Source organism: Magnolia sinica, chromosome 6 (assembly GCF_029962835.1).
Source record: "Magnolia sinica isolate HGM2019 chromosome 6, MsV1, whole genome shotgun sequence".
NCBI lineage: Eukaryota > Viridiplantae > Streptophyta > Magnoliopsida > Magnoliales > Magnoliaceae > Magnolia > Magnolia sinica.
In genome coordinates this window covers 17,656,191-17,680,088 of record NC_080578.1, presented here as the reverse complement: position 1 = coordinate 17,680,088, position 23,898 = coordinate 17,656,191, and the positions used below count along the sequence as shown (strand labels likewise).

General features: G+C 41.1%; 2 protein-coding genes across 2 annotated transcripts; one reads left to right on the top strand and one right to left on the bottom strand.

Moving 5' to 3' along the window:
* The first annotated feature begins 8,467 nt into the window (after window positions 1–8,467).
* Window positions 8,468–11,257, top strand: LOC131248432 (serine/threonine-protein kinase Aurora-3). The gene is made up of 7 exons (XM_058248711.1): window positions 8,468–8,600; window positions 8,694–8,792; window positions 8,866–9,108; window positions 9,299–9,394; window positions 10,416–10,630; window positions 10,707–10,779; window positions 10,865–11,257. Exons 1-7 carry the CDS (start codon window positions 8,574–8,576, stop codon window positions 10,982–10,984), a joined length of 873 nt encoding a protein of 290 aa, XP_058104694.1. The 5' UTR covers window positions 8,468–8,573; the 3' UTR covers window positions 10,985–11,257.
* Window positions 11,258–14,023: 2,766 nt separating this feature from the next.
* On the bottom strand, window positions 14,024–22,971 carry LOC131248431 (uncharacterized). The gene is made up of 5 exons (XM_058248710.1): window positions 21,289–22,971; window positions 20,720–20,861; window positions 20,430–20,574; window positions 20,095–20,340; window positions 14,024–14,545 (listed from the first exon to the last, which is right to left on the bottom strand). Exons 1-5 carry the CDS (start codon window positions 22,919–22,921, stop codon window positions 14,249–14,251), a joined length of 2,463 nt encoding a protein of 820 aa, XP_058104693.1. The 5' UTR covers window positions 22,922–22,971; the 3' UTR covers window positions 14,024–14,248.
* Window positions 22,972–23,898: the final 927 nt, after the last annotated feature.

Below are 23,898 nucleotides of genomic sequence, written 5' to 3'. Positions count from 1 at the left end.
AAAGCTTCTGATTCATATGTTTCGCCACATCATTTTGTTCTAGTGTTTTCTTGGCTGTATTGTGCCTCACAATCCCCTCATCCTTACAAAAATGGTTTAATTCCTTTAAAGTAAATTCTTTATCATTGTCAGTCCTCAACACTTTCAATTGTCACTCTGACTATTTCTCAATCATAACCTTCAAAGATTTAAAAGTGGCAAACATATCGGATTTATTTTTCATAAAATAAATTAAGACTTTTCTAAAGAAATCATTAATGAATGTTAGGAAAAATGACGATCCTCTTCTAAAAACCACAGACGAGGACCCCCACATATCAGAGTGCACATAGTCCAACGGTCTTTTACTACAATATTTTTCGACTTTAAATGACAATTTTGATTGTTTACCTGTAATACTCACATACGTCCAAATCAAAATTTTCAAAAGTAAGAATTAAACTATGATCGAGTAATACCTTCATACCGCGCTCGCTCATGTTGCCTAGGTGAGCATGCCACACACGTACCATCGTGGATTTCACCATAGACATCGTAGCTCTATCCGATATAGTATTTTCAATCAACCTATAAATATTGCTACTCCTCTATGCCTTCATAATAGTGTGTGTCCCCTTTGAAACTTTTAGGACACCACTATGGCCGACATTCTTACATCCTAGAGCGTCGAGTGCTCCCTGAGAAAGTAGATTTTTCTTTAAATCAGGAATGCACCTCAAATTTGTTAGAGTACTCTCTACCCCATCAAACATCTTGATGCGCACAAATCCAATTCCAACCATCTTACAAGCATGGTCCTTGCTCATAAGAACCAGGCCACGATCGTACTCATTGCACATAGAGAACCAACTTTGATGAGGAGTCATGTGGAAGGACGCTCCCATATCCAAAATCCACTCCCGATAGAAGTGACCTAATTTGGACACCGACAACACATCACAACCACTAGTCCCCTCTCTGGATTTCACTAAATTGGCCTCCCTCTCAGAATCACCTGATTTTTCTGCCTTCTGGGTTTCAGGGGACTGATAGTCCTTTTTATGTCTCTGTCTACCACAATTCCAGTACTTCAACTTCGCTTTGCCTTTCAACTTAGACCTCGATCTTGATTTCCCTTTCTCTTGCTCAGATGTTCTTCCCCTCGCAACTAGTGCTCCCATAGATATACCTTCCCTAGCGTTCTTCCTTCTCATTTGCTTCGACTAAAGTGATGAGATAGTGGTGTCACGGTCCAAGGTATCTCTACCATGGGACAAAGTATCTACCAAATTCTCATAGGAATCCAGAAGGGATATTATTAGGATTATGAATTTATCTTCTTCGTTGATTTTTACCTCCACACTCGCCAGTTTGCAAATTAGTTTGTTGAATGTGTTGATGTGCTCATCGAGATCCAACCCCTCTACCATCTTTAGCTTATAGAGTTTTCTCTTCAGATATAGACGGTTTGAGAGAGATTTCATTATGTATAAACTCTCCAACTTCGTCCATAGCCCTATGGTGGTCGTCTGATCAATGACATTATAAATGACATCATTTGCCAAACGTAATTGGATCGAGGTAATCGCCCTCTGATTAAGTTCTTCCCATTCATCTTCACTCATAGTTTCAGGACGCTTTACTTTACCAATTGCTAACTGGTGCAACCCTTGTTGAACTAGAAGGCCTCTCATCTTTACCTTTCATAGTTCAAAGTTATTTTTTTTTAATGAACTTCTTTGTCTCATACTTTACGTCCAATCCCTTCAGCCATGTCTCAAATCCAATCTGAAACCCAACGTACGCTATGATACTACATGTTGGGAAACTAAGCATGCCCTTATGCAACTCATTCAATGCGGAAGCAACCTCAGATAAGATCAAACAAAGCAATAGAAAACAAAAGAGTATGAGCAACCATAGAGAATACATGATTTTACGGGAAAAATCACGACACAAAGCCACATGCAAATCCACTATGACAACAAATTACAAAAGATGGAAAGTGACTTACATGCAAAAACCCTTATCTCTTCGGACAAGTCCCTTTCAAAACCCTAGCTTAATCTCTAGAACAAGTCTCCCATAATATAGTAATCTATGTTAACAAACCCTTATATAGTGTTATACCCCAATTAGGAAACAAATTGTGCAATTATGCAAAATTGCATGCACCGTCAATTGATGTACTTGATCGAGCGACCAACGATCGATCGACAACCACATGTTTGAACGATCGAATATATCCAAAATCATATTGAGAGCTAACTTGATTTTTCTAAATTATCTTAATTGATCAATCTTTTAAGTCCAATCGATCGAACTTGTCCAAAACTGTCCAAAGACCAATCTGATTAATCCGGGGTTTTCTCGATCAATCAATCAATCAATCTGTTCGATCGATCGAAACGCCTTGTTTCTACACACATTGAAGACATCTAATTGACAATTATAAACTTTACATTCTAGTACCTTTTTAAAAATAGTTTTCAACAAAGTTTTTAATAAGCTACCATATTAATTTAAATAATTATTATTTTAGTACCTTAGATTTCTTAATGGCCACCTTGATCCAGCGTGCGAGCAATAGGGTCCATGGCTCAAGTGAGCCCCACTATGATATATTTGGTAAATCCACCCATGCCTGCAAGTATGTGTCACCCCATATTAGGCCCAAGGATAAAATATCATCCCTATCCATGATTTAGGTGGATCACAAGATTGAAAACAGTATATAGGGCAGTACTTACCATCCAACCTATTTCCCATGTTGTGGGTCACTTGAATCACGGATGAGACTAATTTTTGGGTCTCTGCTTAAAATTTGGTGTAACATCTAATGGTTGGAGTGGATTATATATAATCATCACGGTGGACTCTTAAAAGAGCAAGGGTGGGCATTTCTCTCCCAACTCTTTCCTTTGGTGTAGCCCACCTGAATCATATATCAGCCTAATTTTTTTTATCCTATGCCTAACATGAGATACACATCTATTGGTGAGTGTGAATTTCACACATACATCCCAGAAGGCCCATAAAAAAATTAAGAGATGGTGTCACTCTCCTAGCTATTCCAAAAAAAAAAAGTAGGTATTTCCATATTTCCATTGACATATTAAAAAAGGGTTCTTAAGTCCAACTGGTTGAATTATAAGTTAAGATCTAACCAACCGCTCACTTCCAACCTTCCATGTGTGTACGACATCCAACCCATCCAATGGGTTGGACCCATCTTGAGCATCAACTTTTAGAAAACTCAGCAACACCATTCATTAAGTGTACCACACTTATATTTTGCTATTTATATATTAATGGTTGGACATTGTTTTATATGGTGTGGCCCACTTGATGAGTAGGCAATGATAACTTTTGCACTAGGGAATCCGCAAGTGAGGCCAACCTATTGAAAGGGCTGGATTTCACATGCACTTAATAGGTTAATAGGTTAGAAGTTATCATCAAAGTATACTTGGAACTTGACGAGACTTTAACTCATGGTCAACTGGTTGGACCTAAGACACCCTTGGTTAGAAAAAATGAAAAAAGAAAAGAAGAAGAAGATAATTTTATGAAATATGAAATGCTCACTATTGATTTTTTTGACAGCCAATGTAATTTGTATGTGATATCCACTTTTACCATTAGACATGTAACTCATGTTATGCCCCCGGTGGAAAAAATAATAATAATAATAATAATCTAACATATGATTCAAGTGGGTCACAATAAAAGAAACAATTGGGAGAGAGGCATCCACCCTTGATTTTTATAGGATTCACCGTGATGATTATCAATATGAAATCAACTCTAACTGTTAGATGCCGTACAAAAATTTAGGTCTGGGTCTAAAAATCTGGCCCATCTATGATTTTGGTGCCTAAGGTAGCGTGGCACACCTAATGGTTAGGATGAATTTCCAATAAACAACATGGTGGGCCCACTTGAGCTGTCCCACCTTTGCTCACATGCTAACCCAAGCCGTTATTAATAAATAAATCTGACGGTAGGTACTCTAATGATAATAAAATTAATGTGGTAGCTAGGGGTATCAATAGGCCAGACTTGGGCCTGAAAAAACAGAATTTTGAATAGGGCTGGCCTCATGGCCCAGCCCAAAACAGTTCAAAATCTGGGCGGAGACCTATCCCAGGGCCGGTCTGTTGACAGCCCTAGTGGTGGCTTATATAAAACTTTATAAAAAGTAATAATAATAAGGAACTTGAGTGTACACTATTCTTTAATAAGTTGATAGTTTTTAGTAAAATTGATGTAGAGCGGGTCACGGACAGTTTCATGGCCAAGATGGATCAGAAAAGTCTCAGTCGACGACAGAAGTGATCCGGACCATCGGACCTTAGATCGGGCGTACTCGCGATTCGGAATGAGTCATTTGACGTAAAATATATGATTTTGGGGTAGAACGAGCTACTTTAGCCAACCAACCCAGCTATGTCAGGTTGCGCAGCCCGGAATTACGAAAAACCCCTTGATCGATGGTCGTTTCCCTGTTTTAATTCCGTTTTTACTATAAATAGTAAGTTTTAGTTTGATTATAACTCTTCATCCGTCGGGCTTTAGGAGTTGCGCCCTACGTGAAAAGAGCTTAGAATAATTAGGAGAACGGTTTGGTGAAGCCAAATAGGACACTTACTATTTTTGGCCGAAAACCTTGTGCACTAGTAAACATCACGACCGTCTATAAATAGTAAGTTTACTATTTATAGTAAGTCGCGGATTCTAGGAGTTTGAGTTGTAGTTTGATTCTGATTTCTTTCCCATTGCTTGGTACCCTTATTTAAAGGGTTGTGAACTCGTTTTTGATTATTTATCAATCAATTTCGAATTTATTAGAATTTATTTCTATTTTCTGATTTCTTTCCTCGTGGATTCGAGAAGTCTCTGTGAGGAGTCCAGAGAAGTTCCATGGATTCGGAATAGTTATCCTCTTGAGGAAGACGGTGCTCGACCTCACATCCTCCCCTGCGTCAAAAATTCCCTTTTCTAATACATTCATGTCATCCGTTGTCTTTCCTCAATCACTCCTTCCCAAGTTTCACAATAGAAAGCGTAGCTTTGAATATCTCCTTTATAGATATAATGAAAATATAGTCTAGAATTCCACATTCTTTTCCACAATTTGAAGAATGGAAAATAGTAACTCTCTATAAAAAAGATTTTTTTTTCTTATGAAAATTCCTCCTATCCAAACAAACCTCGCGGTCCAGAAAGTCAAGTCATTAAGTGGGCCACACATGTTTGTGGAACATAAATCATTGATTGATTCTTTTAAACCATCCATGTTCTGAGACATTTGCACCTATCTAACAACTATATAGGTCTAAATTTTCATGATTGAAGGTCAAAAGTCTCATTTAATTTCATTTTTACTATAAATAGTAAGTTTTAGTTGGAGTATAACTTTTGATACTTTGAATTGTAGAAGTCGTGCCTAACATGAAAATGGCTTAGAAAAGTTGGGAGAGTAACATGGTTGAGGCAAATTGGACACTTACTATTTTTAGCCGAAAACCATGAAGTCTAGTAGGAATAGAGGTCCTCTATAAATAATAAATTTACTATTTATGGTAAGTCATGTTTTTATAGGGTGTTTGAGTTGGAGTCTTAGTGTAAAACTCCATCCAAAGTTTGAGTTCCTTATTTAAAGAACTGTAATTTCATTTTTTATTATCAATCAAATCATTTTGAATTTGTTAGAAATTATTCCTGCTTTTATCCCTCATGGATTTGAGGAAGCTCTCTAAGGAGTCTAAAGAGCTCCGTAGATTCAGAGTGGTTATCCCCTGAGGATGACGATGATCGACCTCATCACATGCCTCTTTGCACCGGGATAGTCTAAGAATAGTAAAGAACAAATAATCCATTGGCCATGGTTGGCCTTCTCATCCTTTTAAAATGGTCTTATGTCCACGGGTTGTCTTTAGGGCATGCTCGGGTTCAAGTATTCCATAGAAAGGGAAAAGGGTTTTCTTTAAAACACAGGAAAAAAGTGACAATTAGAGATTTTTGGACAGCAGAGAAGGGTATATTACATTAGAATTCTCCGTAGCTTTCGGATTTTAAGGAACTGGAAATTACATGATTGTTATTTAATAAATATGAGATTTTCATATCACATCTTTTTTATTTATTTTTTATTTTTTTATTTTTTTTACACACACATACACACCCACATACTCACACCACAGTGAATTTCATCACCTATGGATACTCGAACCCTTGACTGGGTGTTGAAACTCTTGGGAGTCTACCACCGGAGCAAGAGTAAGGATCCATATAATATCTAAACACTTAACCTAAAATTGTAATCCGATTTTCAATAATATTTAGTGAGGTAATTTTTAGATAATGATTAAAATTTTATTTCATTTCATTTATATATTTAGTGCAATCCAAACATGCCTTGAAAACAGCACTTTATTTGGACTCAAACCGGCTTGCGTGGAACTTATAGGCTGGTCAATTGAATAATTGTTTTCTAATACATTATGTAACTTGTATGTGTATGTTAGTTGGCTGAAAAGCCAATTTGCACTGGTGCGTTGTAGTTTTTCAGCTGCTTGCCACTGCATTGGCATATTGATCGGCATTCCTAGCAGAATGCTTTACGATTATAGAAGTAAAGAATCTTAAAACTAGAGATATTTCGAATCAACAAGCTTCTTCTTTTAGTGTATGTAGTTGGCATCAAAATTCATGAGAAGCGACTAATCTCCAGGATGCTCCATGCGAAACAGTGCAAAAATAAAAATTACTTATGCCTTCATTCTTCTTCTTTTTTAATGATTTCTATAAATAAATTTCTTGGATGAAATGGTAAACATTGGAGCAGTGGTTAGGTCTAAACTGCCCACAAAACAGGTCAACCAATAGCTGGTTTTAAAACATTGAAAAGGAGTGGAATATTCAGACTAGCAATACACAAAAGAAAATCCTAGGCTCCAAGTAATGAATTTTTTCTTGTTGAGTTTGGTCCACCACACTATTGTATTGATCAGTTAATGACTAATTAAATTGGAATTAGATACCAGTGTGATCTTAAACTGATAGATATAGTGCCCATGATCTTGCAGTTTGTATTGAGCTGGGTCAGACCACAAGGGTGCTTGAACTTGTGACCTTGTGTTGAAATTCCCTATGAGAATGACATAGACTAAAATTCAGGTTGGCCACACTTTGAAAAGGATGCCGATTGCCCATGCAAGCCTTTCCTGCAATAAGAAGCTAGGTGGGGTTCACTGTGATGTTTGTGAGAAGTCCACCCCATCCATCAAATCTACCAAATCATGTTAGGATATGAACCCAAAAAATGAGATGGATCCATAACTTCAGTGGTGCTATGAATGTTTAAACCCAAAAATGAGACAAATCCAAAATTTCAGTGGTGCTATGAATGTTTAAACAACAGTGGACGTTTAATCTTCACGGTTTCTGTCGTGCAGCTCACTAGAGTTCGTATCTGCCTCATTTTTTGGCCTATGTACTGACAATATATGGCAGAATGGATGGACGAGGTGGATTTCTACAAATTTTATGGAGGGTGTCACCTAGCTTCGGTCGGAGGAAGTTGCTGCAAAAGACTTTTGCAGAAAATCTTAAGTGGACCATACGACAGAAAATAGTAGTGATTGAATCCCCACCATTAAAAACTTTACAGGGACCACCGGAATGTTTATTTGTCATCCAACCTGTTGATAACGTCACAAAGATCTGGATGAAGAGGCCACACAAATATCGGCTTGATCCAAAACTTTCGTGGTCTAAGAGAAGTTTTTAGTGGTTGATTACCACTGTTTCCTGTATAAGATCCACCTGAGATTTGTATCTGCTTCATTTTTTTTAAAATCATCATGCACTAAAATGAGCTTTAAATACGGAAGGACGGCATGGATGTAGTCACATACATCACAGTGGGCCACAATCAGGGGTATAAATCCGGGTTCTCACCTAATCCGCTCCTAGACAATCTGCTTCCACCTGTAATAGGGAAAATGTACGTTAACGAAAGTGACCAAGGGTCCATATTCATCTTGCAAGCGTGGCCCACAGCTTATGTGATGGGTAGGCAGGCATGATGTTTTATCTAGGGCATTTTCACATTGAACCCTAGCTGGTTAATGGCTCACATATGTTCTATCTATCTCACGTCAATGCACGCAGCTCGTACGTGTGCCCATAAATATGGTATATCGTAAGGCCAGTGTTCCAGACCCTTTATCAGACCATGTAGCACACGTTTTTGGCACCCACACATCGCATGTTATCAAAACTGCTCCCCGGGTCTCGTATTTACGTACCCTTGATGAAAACGTATACGTCGAATCTGGCCCGCTGATGAGCGGCTTAGATCTCTCACAGGTGTGAGAACTAACTACGTCTACGTGCACCCGTTTCTGAAGGAAAGAGTAGTATGAGAAACGAGACCGGCTGAGCCGGTCGTCTTAACTACAACAGCCGGTAATAAACCGTTACCTCCCCATTTCAAAAGACAGAGCCCATGAGCATTCTGGAATTCGGCTCTTTCCCCCCCTCTCTCTTTCTCTCTATCCAAACCATCAAAACCAAGATCAGATCCCATGGCCAAAGTCCCTGAAGAAAAATCCGTAAGTTTATCTTTCTCCTGTCAATGCCACTTCATCTTCCATCTCTAACCAGTCGATTCATCCATCCCCACCGTTGATCTTCCCCAATTGCAGGTCCCCGCCCTTCCACCATGGCGTCTCCAAGATTTCGAGATCGGCAAGCCGCTAGGACGAGGAAAATTCGGAAAGGTCTACCTCGCACGAGAAAAACAGGTACCCATCTCTGCAAATTTTCAAAAAATCTCATCCGTCGAATTCCAATTGTAACTCTTCTCGATCTTTCCAGAGCAAATACATCGTCGCACTCAAGATCATATTCAAAGAACAGCTGGAAAAGTACCGGCTCCACCACCAACTGCGGCGCGAGATCGAGATCCAGAGCAGCCTCACCCACCCCAACGTTCTCCGCCTCTTCGGTTGGTTCCATGATGAGGACCGCATTTTCTTGATTCTTGAGTATGCCGCTCGGGGAGAGCTCTTCAAAGAGCTTCGGAAGTCGGAGTACCTTTCAGAAAGACGGGCCGCCACGGTAATTCTGCAATCCCTGTTGTGCTCCTGTTTGTGTTTTGTTTTTTTTTTTTTTTTCCCCGACTGCGATGAATGGCGGAGATGATGGTTTGGTTTGCTTTTCTTGCTTTGATGGGTTCTGTTCTTCTTCTTCTTTTTTCTTTTTTTCCTTTTTTTTAAAAATTTTTTTTAAATTTATTTTTTATTTGTAGTATATTGCGAGTCTGGCAAAGGCATTGGCTTACTGCCACGAGAAGCATGTCATTCACAGGGATATCAAGCCCGAGAATCTGTTGCTGGATTTGGAGGTAATGAGAGGGATGTTTCTTGCAATAGGTAGAAAATTTCTGGTATTGTTGGGAAAATGGCGGATTGGGAAAATATCTGCTACGAAATTCCTGTTGTGAGACTTCAACGTGGATTGATCTCATGTAGTAGTATGATTGTTGGCCTATTTTGAGAAGTGGGTACCTTCAGAACTGACTCAGGAATTGGTGGCCGACAGAATGCTCTTTCTGTGTAGCAAATTAGCAATGCTTTACTCTTTTAAATTTCGATGTTTCAACTTTCAACTACTCGTCGAGATTTGAAACAAGTGATTTTTTTTTTGGGTATTTGTGGACAAAGTGAAATAAAAATAAAAATGGATTACTGCCATTTGGGTCTCTCCGCTCTGCCCCAAGCATCGATGTTTCGCTGTTTCAGCTCTCAACTATTTGTTGAATTTGAAGCAAGTGAACTTGTTTCACTGCTTCGGCTTTCAAGGCTTGAACTTTCAACTGCTTGTCGAGATTTGAAACAAGTGAAATAGTTTGTTATTTAGGGACGAAAGGCGAAAAAATGATAACTGCCATTTGGGTCTTGCTGCACTATCCCAAGCAGCAATGTTTCACTGTTCCAGCTTTCAACTGTTTGTTGCAATTTGAAACAAGTGAACTTGTTTATTACTTGGGGCTTGAAAGCCAAAAAAGAAATGATAACAGCCATTTGGGTCTAGCTTCCCTGCCCCAAAGATTGAAATTTCACTGTTCCAACTTTCAACTGCTTGATGAAATTTGAAATGAGGGAAACTGTTTGTTACTTGGGATGAAAGGCGAAAAAATGACTGCCGTTTGGGTCTCCCTGCACTGCTCCAAACACCTGACCAAATGTCGATTTGGGGGATGTACTCCAAAGGTGCTGGAGGCAGGTGGGGCCCATTTCCATCACCATTCAACGATGATATTCAACCATTGAGGAATTCTGCTATCAGGTTTGTTCTGACCTTCCATGGAAGAAGGAAAACCAAGGAATTCACCACTGGTGATAAATCAATTGCCTCTCCTGCAGGGCCGACTGAAAATTGCAGATTTTGGATGGTCAGTACAATCCAGAACAAAAAGGCACACCATGTGCGGAACTTTGGATTATCTAGCACCAGAAATGGTAACAAACAAAGCACATGACTACACAGTCGACAACTGGACCTTGGGCATCCTCTTGTTTGAGTTCCTTTATGGTGCCCCACCTTTCGAAGCCGAGAGCCAGGAAGATACATTCAGAAGGTTAGAAAAGTTTCATCCACCTTTCTACATTTCTCAAAGTTTTGATAAAGAACTTATGATGCTAATTTCTGTGTAGGATTGTGGAGATTGACTTGAGTTTTCCTCCCACCCCTCATGTGTCTGCAGAAGCAAAGGACCTGATATGTCGGGTATGATCCGAAGCATCTGTGTATTGAAAATCATTATAAATAAGCAAAAATGTATGTGTTGACAATTCTAGTTGCAAATGTGCAGCTTCTGGTGAAGGATTCTTTGAAGAGACTCTCCCTCGAGAAAATTCTAGATCATCCGTGGATTATCAGGAATGCGGACCCCTCTGGTACTTGCAATGAGAAGGGTGTTGAGTCCAAGTGACAAGATTGCTAGGCCATTTTGCAACTGACGACTGTATGACGAAGAGAAATGATGAACGTTTCGTTCTTCTATGTTGAGGGAAACAAGCCATGAGTTTCTGCCCGTTGTATCATATCAGCTGCAGAGCTCAGCAACTGCTTCTTTTTCTTTGTTCTTTCCTGAGACTGGCTTTTGTAACTCTCCAGATTTTAAAACGAAAATCATCTGCAAGGCATTGAGCAGAACACTAACATCAGTCAAAAGTAATAGATTTTTGTCAGTTTGTGCAGACAATCTAACTGGGTTCTGGCATTTCAATTTCGAGCAATAACCAAGCATGAGCATCATGCTTGTCTGCACAGGACATGCAGTTTTTGTTTGTCAATCCATCGATAGATCAGAGCCAAGATGGATCATAGGATATTCCTGAGTTCTCAGTCTCCAAAACTGGGCCCAGGCTTCCATTACTCAGAAAATTTGACCATGGTACTCTTGTTGGATGGACGATGCCCCAAATATCTCATATATAGCACAATCATAACCTTTCAAATTCTGCCCTGCAAATTGACAAACAAGAAGAGATTCAGCAACAATCCACATTCAACTGAAAAAATGCCAAGTTGGAATCTGCCAATCTTGGAGATTTTCGGGGCATGGTCCATCCATGGTGGGGCCCAAAAGAAGAATTTTCTAGATCACTAACCCCATGAGCCCCACTAGTAGAAACTCACAACCTGGGCATATTGTGCACATAATCTGGTCGAGGATCATAAACTTCCTCCAAACCCACAGGTTGGATTACTGTCTATGGGCACCAAGAACTTTCACATATGCCTTTATCCCACACATTGATCTGATCATCATTAAAACAGACAGAATTGCACCTCAAACATTGATCTTGTTAGCATCATCTAAGCCTATCCCAACTAAATGGGATAAGCTACATGAATCCTTTTCCACCATTCAATTCTATCAGGGCCATAACTTCAGTTAGACCACTTCCTCCACCCAAGTCCTTTTGGGCCTTCTCCTTCAGAGTCTTCAACTTGTGCCAACTCCCTCTCATTGCCAGCCCAAACAAAGGAGGGTTGCGCCAGGTTGGCAGCCAGTGTCAAACTTATGCCTTTTAACTTCCAACATGAATTGAAACAATATAACAACATTGGTCTATGTCACAAAATCATGCGCACATAAAATAGTTTCTGCATTTTTACTAAAAAGATATCATCATCATTAAAAACAAACAATTGTTCATCACGCATTGGTCTATATCACAAAAATCTGTCATATATAAAATATTTTCTGCATTGTTACTATAAAGATAAAGTGCATCTGTTACCAAAATCTGTGAATATGTTTCCCTAGCTAGGCTCTCCCCTGAGATGCTCGCCCCTTCTACCGCAACAGGTGCAGTCCAGGCAGTTCATCTAGAAGCCCCTGTAGATGGAAATATGGAAAGAATCACACTAACCACTAACTGGCAAGATCATAACTATCCATGCTAAAGTGAGTGGCTAACTGCTTTTCCAGATCATTGTTCTTAAATCATTTTATGTGGATGATGAAATCTCCAATTAGAATCACACGACCAGTCTGAATCATTGTATGTTTGGCAAGAATGGGTGAGCAATTGAGCCTAGGCAATAACTCTGCTACAGAGCCTCTTTGCAAATATCTAATGTAAGGAATACCTCAGGCCTAGTGCTTCTGTGGAATTGTATGGACTTGTGCCTTTTAACAGTATGAACAAGCTCTTCTGTAATCCACTTCTTGGGCATGCAGGAGGAAAACAAGAGGATACTAGTTTCCTTGATATAAAACAACAACAACAACAACAATAAGAAAAACACTCATGAAAAAGGCAGGTTCCAATAACAGTTTGTGGCTAAGATTCATGCTGTCTGAGCTAAACCGAGCCGCTTAGTCTCAGGACCAAGGGTCTCTCTGGTAAATGTGCAACAAAAAAAAAAAAGGGAACAAAAAAAAACAGCAGCAGCAGCAACAGAAAAGGAACCGTTGCTAGCAACATGTAGGCTGAACCAAGCACAATGATTGACAGACAAAGACAGAACAAATGTGTTGAAGGGGAATACAAGCCTAGTTCCACAGATAGTCCTCTCCATTCTCTCAGGGATTTGTAGTGTTATTAGTCCTTGAATCATGTAAGTAGTCCTCTTAAGAAGCTCGGCAAGAAAGGTCAGCTTGAATAACTTGGCACCGACTGACTTTGACTGATCAAAATGTCCAACATCATTTCTTTTGCTGGCTCAAGCAAATGAATTGCCACGTTGGAACCACAATCATCTTCGATTATGCAAAAATAGCTACTGGGTAGACAATTGATGCATAAAGATAATATTGTCAAGAATGGTATGAAACTACCGCATTAAAGGGAACTGGCTGGTCCAAATCTCCAAAAAAAAAATCCTCCAAGAATGAATGTCCCAGATCCAAAGCTTCTACAAACAGCAAGCATCCTAAGTTGTCTGGAACTGCTAAACATGCCAAGTCCAGATCAAACTCTCTCGAAACCTCCATCATTGAAACATCAACAGGAGGCCCTGAGAGCTACCGCCTTGGAAAGATTTGGTCCCACAGACAGAAGGGTCCTCGACTACTACTCTTGGCGGCACTGCATACATCTCTTGCTACTGTTGGAACCTGGGTCCCTCAAGCATAACCCAAGTATCCTCAGTGCAAATCAAGCCTCAAACAAATCATATCAAAATCAGGTTGGCCCACTCATCAATTGAGCGGACCATGCAAAATTAATTATCATTTTTCTAACCACCCATTTCTTCATGCCCATGTAGCCCACCTGATAACATCCACCTTGTCAACCACCCTATGAACAACCCAGACGCAGCGCACATGCTACATTGGCACATGTGGTGCATTTGCATTTCGTGCTTAAAAGATGCAGCATTTGGAATTAGCATTCCCCATCATAACAACCTGAATAATAGTTTTGAGGTCAATTGAATGCTTCATACCATATTAGCACTTCCAACAAATCTAAGCTAATAGTACAAACTCCTTACAACCATTTGCATCACAATCAACAAGGAATGATGATTCTTATTTCGTATTGCCTGTCAACAACATTAACTATCCACATGACAATGTTAGAAGTGCATCTTCTAAGTTTTAACAAATCATTTCTAATGCGCGATCCTGTCGGGACACGACGTATCATGTCAACCTTTACAAGCATGAAATCAACTAGACTAGAAGATGCACCTGTAAAAATACTCAAGTGGGCCATCACACAAGGCACCAGCTCTCTCACAATCGCGAACTAGTTCTATACAAGTTTAGAATGTTATATGCAGGGCCATTGTTTTGTTCCCCACTGCTTTCTATCACTGTTGAACTGCTGGTACTTTGGTTCTTGCCACTGGGAGCCACTTTCTGAGAACAAAGGTAAGAGAGTGACTGCACCCAAGAGACTAAAATTGGTTTTCTTGTAACATCGTCCGACTCTGCAACTTGAGAGTATATCTCATCAAGCACCATATTTTGGCCATCTTTTGGCAGTTGGACGATAAGCTGTGCCAGAAGTTTCAATAGGTCTGGTAGTACCTGTGGAAAAGAAGAAAAAGGAACATTACTATTATGAAAAAAGAAAATTGATATTATAAATTCATTGTATGGCCTAATCAGAAATCTTTCACCATTTTAGATTTCATGTGTTGCAGCTTTCTACCAAATATGTTTTTCCAACTAATGTATTCTCTAATTCCTTAAGAACAAAAGCAAATAGCATTATCTGAATATCACACTCATGATCTTCAGTAGCACTAGGAGAAAGTGGGCTAATTTCAGACTTCATGTAGCTCTCAGCCCTTCCACCATGCATCAACATCACACGTGTGAAATCCAATTTGTTGTGCGCCCTCCCCATGAATCAGACCAGGCCACAGATCAACCAGGGTATTGGCCAGGGATCAGGAGAAATGATGCGAAACTCAGCTACAACTTGGCTAAGGTACAACTCCAGTTCCTTGAGGCAGATGCCTAAGGTGACATCCAGTCATGCTGGAACCATGAAGAGTGCATTTATTGAAGAAAAAACACCCAACAGGCAGTCACTGCACTTCTCACCCAAAAGCAAGCTAAAAAGTGCAATTTAAGAAAAAGGGAAAAGCTCATCTCAGTCACGGCACAATGATAATGTTTCATTGTCACACATGACACATGGATGATGAATCATCGCTCTAGACCATCTATGTGGTAGTCTCCAGTTTTCATGGACTCCTCGTGGGCCCCAAATCCATGGGTTTCACCTCACACGAGCCACCCGCCTCACACGGCCCCCAAATCCATGGGTTCTGTGCGCCACCCACCTCGAGTGTGCCCCTGCATCCCATAGGCCACCCCACTCAAGCTCAGTGTGAAAATGCTCCCGCATTAATCACCCCCGATGAGGAGTTTCGAACACGAGACATCCCGCTTTGATACCAATTTGATGCATGACAATTAACCACTTGCTCTAAAAGCTCGAACTGATAGAGCATGGTGAATTAATCCCTTTATCTCATAGCCCAAGCCCCAAATCCATGAGTTAGGTCCTTGGCCGAACCCTCCTCGTGGGCCCCAAATCCATGGGTTCCGCCTCACATGGGCCCCAAATCCATGAGTTCCACAGGCCGCCCACCCCGAGTGTGCCCCTACATCCCACAGGCCACCCCACTCGAGCCTGGTGTGAAAATGCCCTCGCATTAAAATACGATGCGAAGTTGCTAACCTTCCAAACATTGGCCTCTCCTCTCATAACCATTGATTTTCCAAGCCACAAATGGAATGGTTTTGGTCCTTTAACCAAAATGGCTCCTCTAAGACTTAACTACGTGAACTCTGTTGAATGACTCTACCTACCTTGATACAAACTATCCATTTCTGTATGGCATTGATCAAATGAAAAAATTAAAAAACAAAAAAACATACAATTGGCGTGAATTTTCCATGCCAACCCATCAAAAGTAGGGCAAACATGATGGACAATTCAGATTGACAATTTGATCAGCAATGCCTCTAAAAAACGAGGACAGCACAACGAGGGCATTAGTTGCCTGGAGTCAATATACTGAAATGAGCCCCCATGAATACATATACCTCTAAAATTCAACCAGTTGCACGTCCGACCAGCTTAGGGTTACTTAACGTTAATAAATATACCCAAGCAGATTATTTCACCTCCGTTTGGAAAAGGGTAGCAGCTCAGTTGGGCCCCACCATGGCGTTGATGTGAAATCTACCCCAACTAGCAGGTGCATGACTTGTTTTAGGGTAGGGCCCAAATATAAGCCCCATCAGGGACCATACAATTGGAACAGTGCACAAGGCAAAGCTCACCCTCCAAACTGTTTCCCTTAGTGTGTAGCCCACCTGAACCATTGATAAGCATATTTTTGGGCCCCAGGCCTAAGTTTTCATGTGGCATCTAATGGTTAGAGTGAATTCAATATAATCATCATGGTGGGCCCTATAAAAATCAAGGGTGGATGACTCTCTCCCAACTATTTCCCTTGTTGTGGCCCACCTGAATCACAGATTAGCCTGATTTCTTTTTTACACTGAGCCCAACATGGGATTACCCATCCAATGGTCAGAATGGATCTCACATACACATCAAGATGGGGCCCATCAAAAATCAAAGGCGGAATTCCTAAAACTCTTTTTTTTTTTCTAAAGGTCTCAAGTACAACTAGCTAGACTATAGGTGAAGGTCTAACCAAAGATAGCTTCCAACTTTTCATGTGTATACAACATCCAATCTGTCTAATAGGTCGATCCCATCATGATCGTTACCTTTTGAAAAAACTCTGTAACAACCACTCATTGAGTGGACCACACTTTTGTTTCACTATTTACTAATGTCTAGACGTTGCTTTATATGGTGTGGCCCAATTGATGTAGATAAGAATGACCATCACACCAGGCGATCCTCGTGGTGAGGCCAACTAGTTGGAAGGGCTGGATTTCACATGCACTTAATACTTTGGAAGTTACATATGGGTGGACTATAGCTTGTGGTAAAACAGGTTGGACCTAGGAACTCCCTTTGGGGGAATAAATGTTGTTTCTTGGGAACAGGTGCGAGATGGACGCCCGCCTTTTTGAAGGGGCCCACCATGATGTGTATGTGAGATCTATTCTAACCATTAGAAGTGTAACCTCATGTTAGGCCTGAATCCAAGAAAATAGGCTGATTTATAATACAAGTGGGCCACGACAATGAAAACAGTTGGGAGAAAGACGTCCACCCTTGATTTTTACAAGGCCCATCATGATTATTATATTGAATCCACTCCAACCATTAGATGTCACACTAAAACTTCATCCCGGGGCCCAAAAATCAGGCCCATTGGTGATTCATGTAGGCCACGCGAAGGGAAATAGTTTGAAGGGTGAACTTTGCCTTGTACACTAAAACTCTAATTGTTTGGTCCACCTTAATCACGAATGAGACCGAATTTTGGATCATGGGCCTAACATGGATTAACGCACATGGTGGTCAAGGTGAATTTCAAATAAATACCAAGGTGGGCCCACCTGAGCTGGCGACCCCTTTTCCTTCCCTTGCTCTGTTAACATTAATTCATCATCAATTTCCATGCTAGTCTCTCTCTCTCTCTCTCTCTCTCTCTCCCCCCCCCATTTGCCCTCTATAGCGTGTAGTGCAAGCTACATGATACTTGATATTTTTTAATTAAATAGAAAAATATGATCAATTTTACAAAATGCATAATTCCTATGAGTTCTAGCATGGAAGAAAAACTTAGGAAAAAAAAAAGGAGATTTCCAGTAGCATATGCTACCTGCGTTACGCTACACTTGGTGTGCCCTAAAGGCCATTATGTAAAGGTAACGGCGACAACCGTTACACATTACAGGGTCATAAAGGCCATAAGGGCTGTTACGGAAAAAACTACCCGCAAAGGCCGTTACATCCCTTTAACCCCCCCCCCCCAGACTGATACAAGTGCTTTGGATTTTTTTCAATTTAGAAAAAAAAAAAAAAAAAATCGTAATGGCCGTTACACCCTTTATTGTAAAGGTAACAATGGTGGCAATTACAACCACCATTACCATTACAGAATACCTTGAGTCACTACATGCCCCGTTGCTTACGCTACCAGGGAACTATGCTACTTACATATGCTACAAAGCATTTTAGCTACATTACAAGCACTAATGAAAACACACATTATATGTGTGTGTGTGTGTGTGTGTGCGCGTGTGTGCGTGTGAGCTAGTCGTGGTCCAATCCAAGTCCGAAGTCAAACTCCAGGGGTGAAACGAGTGGAACCCCACCCTGATTTTTTTATGGGCCCTCCGTGATGTGTACGTGAAATCCACTCCGAACATTACATGTGTCATCCCGTGTTAGGCCCAAGGCCAAAATTTTAGGTTGTCCCGTATTCAGGTAGGCCACACCAAAGGAAACAATTGGGAGAGAGATGTGCAGCATTGATTTTTTTTTTTTTTAGGGCTCACCATTATGATTATGTGAAATCCAAGCAAGCCATTAAATGCCACACAACAATTTAGGCCTGAGGCCAAAAAATCAGGCCCATCCGTGATTCAGGTGGGCCACACAAAGGGAAATAATTTGGAGGGTGGATGTCACCTTGTACACTATTTCTAATCGTGAGGTCCACCTAAATCATAGATGTAGCTGGTATTTCAATCCTACACCTAAAATTGGGCCACTCACCTGATAGTCAAAGTAGATGTTTGAAATGCATGATGGTAGAGCCCACCCAAGCTAGACCACCCCTCTAAGAAATTGCTTTTATGTAACGAACGGGATTTTATTCTGATCCTGTGAGTATGTGGGTGCTAGAAAAGCTCTATGTGACCACCACCATAATGTATGTGTTTTATCCACGTCGTCTGTACATTTTGCTAGCTTATTTTAGGGCATGAGCCCAAAAATTGGGTATATCTAAATATCAGGTAGGCAACACCACAAGAAACAACAGCGATTCCCACACCTACCGTTGAAAATTTCGTGGGGGCCATAAAAGTTTTGGATCAAGCTAATATTTGTGTTTTCCCTTCAACCGGGTTTGTGTGACCTAATCAACAGGTTGGATGACAAATAAACATTACAGTGTACCCTAGGAAGTTTTTAATGGCAGGCATTCAATTACCGTTGTTTCCTCTGGTGTGGTCCACCTGTGAATCAGATATAAAACACATACATCATGGTAGGCCCACAAAGTTTTTCCAACGCCCACGTATTGGCAGCGTTAGCATGCACTGATTCTTGATTTTTAAAGAGACCAAGCCTACTATGTTGCTTTGGCTGGTATGGGGCTATTTCTTTTCTACTACTTTTCTTTTTCTATCAGCAAGCGTGAGCCATTTCTATTTTAATAAATTAATAACAGTTCTTTAGTTATTTTTGTTGGAAAAATAAAGCAATGAGAGCATCAATGCCCAACTGTACAAAGATAAAGTAACAAAAAGGGCCAGGCCAAGCTAAAGCAAGAGGATCTCTGGTGCGATCCAAACTCAGCAATACAACTATGACAGCATACTCGAAGATTGGTTCCCTTCATGAAAATGTCAAAGCATTATGAAAACCAAATATTGAAAGCTCTCAAGTTAGTCATCATCATTGCAGCCTTGTCCCAGTTATTTGGGGTTGGCTTCATGATTTGCTTCGAAAAGGTTTGACGACCAGCAACATAGATGATACCAACCCACCTCTACCCAGGCTTAGACCAGCTTCATGTTTAACCAAGATGAGTTGTGAAGCTCCCAAGCAAACATATACCAATGTTTCGACATGCAACTCTCATATCAAAAAATTATTCAACTTGGTTTGGCATTGGGGAATTCTGAAAACACTGCGATTGGATTCTTCCAATAAGAGAGGCATTAGATAAGGGTGTCTGCAGAACAACTTAAATCCCAAGGCCTTGTTCCATGGAAACAGCGGTTTTACCATTACACAGATAAACAGATTGGCAACGAGAAAAGCATATCTAAAAGATAGCTTCCACATAGAACCATTCAATAAAAAAAAAGTAAAAGGACTAAGGAGATTAACACAAAAGATTACAAAAATAAAAAGGTAAAGAGTAAGCACATGATTAGACACGTAACAGCAGGCATACCTGTATGTCTACTAAGGAAATGAGGCGTAGGAGCAATTCTAGGATCTTTTTGCAGGGCTCCGAGTCTCCTTTCCAGTTCTTCCACATATCTGCATCGTTGGTCATGGCTTTACTGCAGAGTCCAGTGACTTTCTCCACAAGGCTGTGGATACAGTAAAATATGGATGGACTTCCAGCAGGAAGATGCCGAACAATGGCTGCGACTCCAGCAGCCATTCCTTCAATTGGGGTGATCCCAGGATAAGCCTATGTTTCAGCACATAATAGAAGGTAAGCTCCTAAACTCCAACAATCTTGCTCGAGTTTCGCCAAAATGGTTCAGTAGCAATAAATACCTCTAGAGCCCTTTGCATATAATAGAAAACTAGCTGCTCCTTTAACAGAATTTTATCAGCCTGGTTATCCTTTCCAGAAGATATAAAGGCTACAAATACCGAATGTGAAGCCCGTGCTACTTTTCCAGAGGGATGTTGCATATATCTTATTTGAATCATATTAAGGAAAATTATCCAATCACAGCCATTCTTTTGCTAATTGCAAGCCATAAACCATAGCTACAATATATCTCCAGAACCATAAAAAGAATCTCCAATCAAAATGTTACCAAGGTTCTAAAAAAGGATACAAGAACATGGTTGGAGTTGCTGTTTTCCTGAATACGTGATGAGGCACACGTTCAATGCAAGTTGGAATAACCCGCAGGTAAAATAATATGCGGGCAGTCTGAACGTCATCTTTGTACCAAATGTATTCCATTCCTCTCAAGCCTTTGAAAGGAAAAAAGAACAAGAAAGAATAACTTACAGAAACTAAGTGAAAAGACTAGAATTGGAACTTAACAACCAATGGCAAAACCACTCATTAATAAAAAAATTGCTTGCATATACATTTGATTTGTTTGGATGCTCATTTGAAATGAACTCATTAATTCAAATTGATAAAGTGGAAATGGCCTAAGGCAAGCCCCACTAATGCATAATGAGGGGCTAGCCCCAAATTCGGGAATTCAGTTTGTTTTAAGTTCAACTTGAAACACATGCAATTACAATTAGCAGTCCATCTCATTGTAAATTGAACTGGGACTACCTCCAATTTGGTCATTTCCTCTATGTTTCATTGAACTTTTGAAATTTGGTCCCACTAAGCATCCAAACATGCCCTTGTTGTGATAAGAAAAATGGAGTTGGCACATACCTTGTTGAACTGTCAGATCGGCATACGAAGGCATCAATTCAACAAAAGAGGCGCAAGCTGATGCATGTTCCTGGACACTCAAAACAACACGGCGAATTGTATCCGAATACTCCGGCAACCGGACACGTCGCAAATACTCTACGCATGAAAATGCAACTAGGATCCTGACCGAAGTCTCCGACTGAATTTCAGGAGAGAAATTCGAATTGACCTTGTGTTTTGCCACCGCAGACACAAAGATCACAACCATAAGAAATGCGGCTTCTGCAATCTTCTCCAACTCCACGAGCAGTTCATTCCTCTCCCCTCGAAGTACCATTGTGGCCAGCCGACTCTTCAAGTAGCTTTCATGGCAATAGCTCCATACATAATTCTCCACCACCAATTTGTTCTCTTCATCCGCCAGAACATACTGGTCACAGAAAGCACCAGTTACAGCACCCGCCTCCTTAAAAAGAACACTACCCACATGCTCTTTAACCTCATCAAGCCCGAGAATGGAAGAATTCCCATCTGGGTTTTCAATAACCCTTCTATAGAAAGATCGTAAAGGAAAGATTTCGATCAACAACCCCAGTGAAAGGCACAGAAGCAATGGGGCACGAAACAAAATGGGCCCACATCGACCCAAACCCAAAGAAATACATTGCAGAAGAAGACGCTGATCAAAATTGCCACTAAAATCACACAAATTCCCAGTTTTCGAAATCAAATCTCCAGCAAGATCGCTGATAGTGCTTTCCACTGAATTCCTCAGCTGAGGATTGATTTCAGGAGATGCAGCCCTATTGAAAGCCCTCAACGCACCGGCGGCAGCCATAACTACCGCAAAATCAACATAATTCCTCTCCTGAAATTCTGAAATCTCTCTGCAAACAATCTCAATCTTCTCCAAAGACCGCAAACTAAGAAACCCAGAAACCAACCATTCTGTCAACTGCAGAAGCATAGCCCCATGGGGCACGCAGGGGCATGGCCCGTCTCTCCAAAAACCCAACAAAGAACCCAAAATCCTACTAAAATAAACAATTTCAGATCGAACGAGAGCGTACCCAATTCCCGCAAGAACCTCCGGAACAAGCTCCGGATGAGACCTGATCGCCCGACGATTCTCTTCCAGCAGCCGGCAGAGCAGGTCGCAGCAGACCTTCCTAGAGCTCCCCGACAAGCCAGGGACAGCTGAGATCGCGCCAAGGAGGAGAACTCCTTCGGAGACGAAGCTCTCTTCAACGGAAGCATCAACGGTGAGAATGCGAGAGAGGATTGGGAAGGAAGAGTCGAGGAGGGAGAGAGAGGGTTTGGAGGATTTTCGGGTCCAGACATAGAGAAGGCGGAGGAGGAGAGGCAGGGGAGCGGAGGTGGGGTCGGGGAGAGAGGAAAGGAGGGAGAGGAGGAGCTTGGCCTGAGGTTCTGCCACATGGAGGGTGGGGATGGAGTTGTAGAGTATAAGTAGGGGCTGGTGGATGAGGTGGGGTTGGATAGATGGACGGTGGAGAGAGTCTCTGAGGTGGGACCATGCTTGGACAATGGATTGAGCAGATGTGTTTCGGAGCTGTTTTGGAGATGTTTCGGAGCTGTTTCGGAGCCATTGTTCTAGGAAAAGAGACGGCGGGTTTTGGGTTCTCAGGGCCATTCTCTTTCCTTTCTCTTCTTCTTGTTTGGAGGGTTTTGGAAACGAGGAATTATCGGGTCCTACTGAATTCTCAGGTTTGTTGAGTTCCGGGGGCCATGATTTGGTGATCTGGACCGTTGATCTGATGGAGGATCTACCAGGGATGATGTGATTCAACAAATAGTTATGATGAATTGATCAGAGGTTAGGATCAGTGAATGGACCCGATTTTTAGGTTATGGCCTATAGGATGTGCTCACATGGAGTTGGTACCCTGCTGTTGTGGGGTCCACCTGGTGGTTCTATTAAATCCGACCCGTAAAAGATGTGTGCCCCATGATGATAGTCAGTCAACCCAAACATCAGGCCGATCCAACCATCTGTTGGGCCACACCATAGAAAAAGTAAAAGAAGAGTAAAAAATTCCTAATTCAAGTGATGGGGCCCACATGGGTTGAATTGATTTTGGGGTGTCACATCATCATGGTGGGGCACACCTTTCGGATGTCATGTACATGCCACGTGGACTCACCACATGAAATTGGGTCTTTGGGGCGGTTGTACATTGTTCTCTTTGGTGTGGCCGGCATGCAAATTGGCTTGGCTTTGTTTTTTACCCAGGATTACATGATGGTGGGGCATGCCTTTTGGACGGTTTGGATACAATACAAGCTCCATAAAGCTCGGTGCCCCCGCTAACCAGTACCATGTGAGCGTTTGCCCATTGCCTATTTACCATGGTTAGTTATCACGAGTTCCGTGCATGCCTCTTCCGGAAGACGAACTCAGAACGCTGTTGCCTAGTGAGTAAATTCTGTGGGGCCTACTGTGATGTGTATGTCTTATCCACACCGTCCATCCGTTTTAAAAGATCATTTTAGGTTATAATACCAAAATTGAATCTTATCCAAATCTCAATCTGACCACACCACAGGAAATAGTGTGAATTAAGCTATTAAAGTTTTCGATCAAGCTTATATTTATGTTTGCCTTCATCC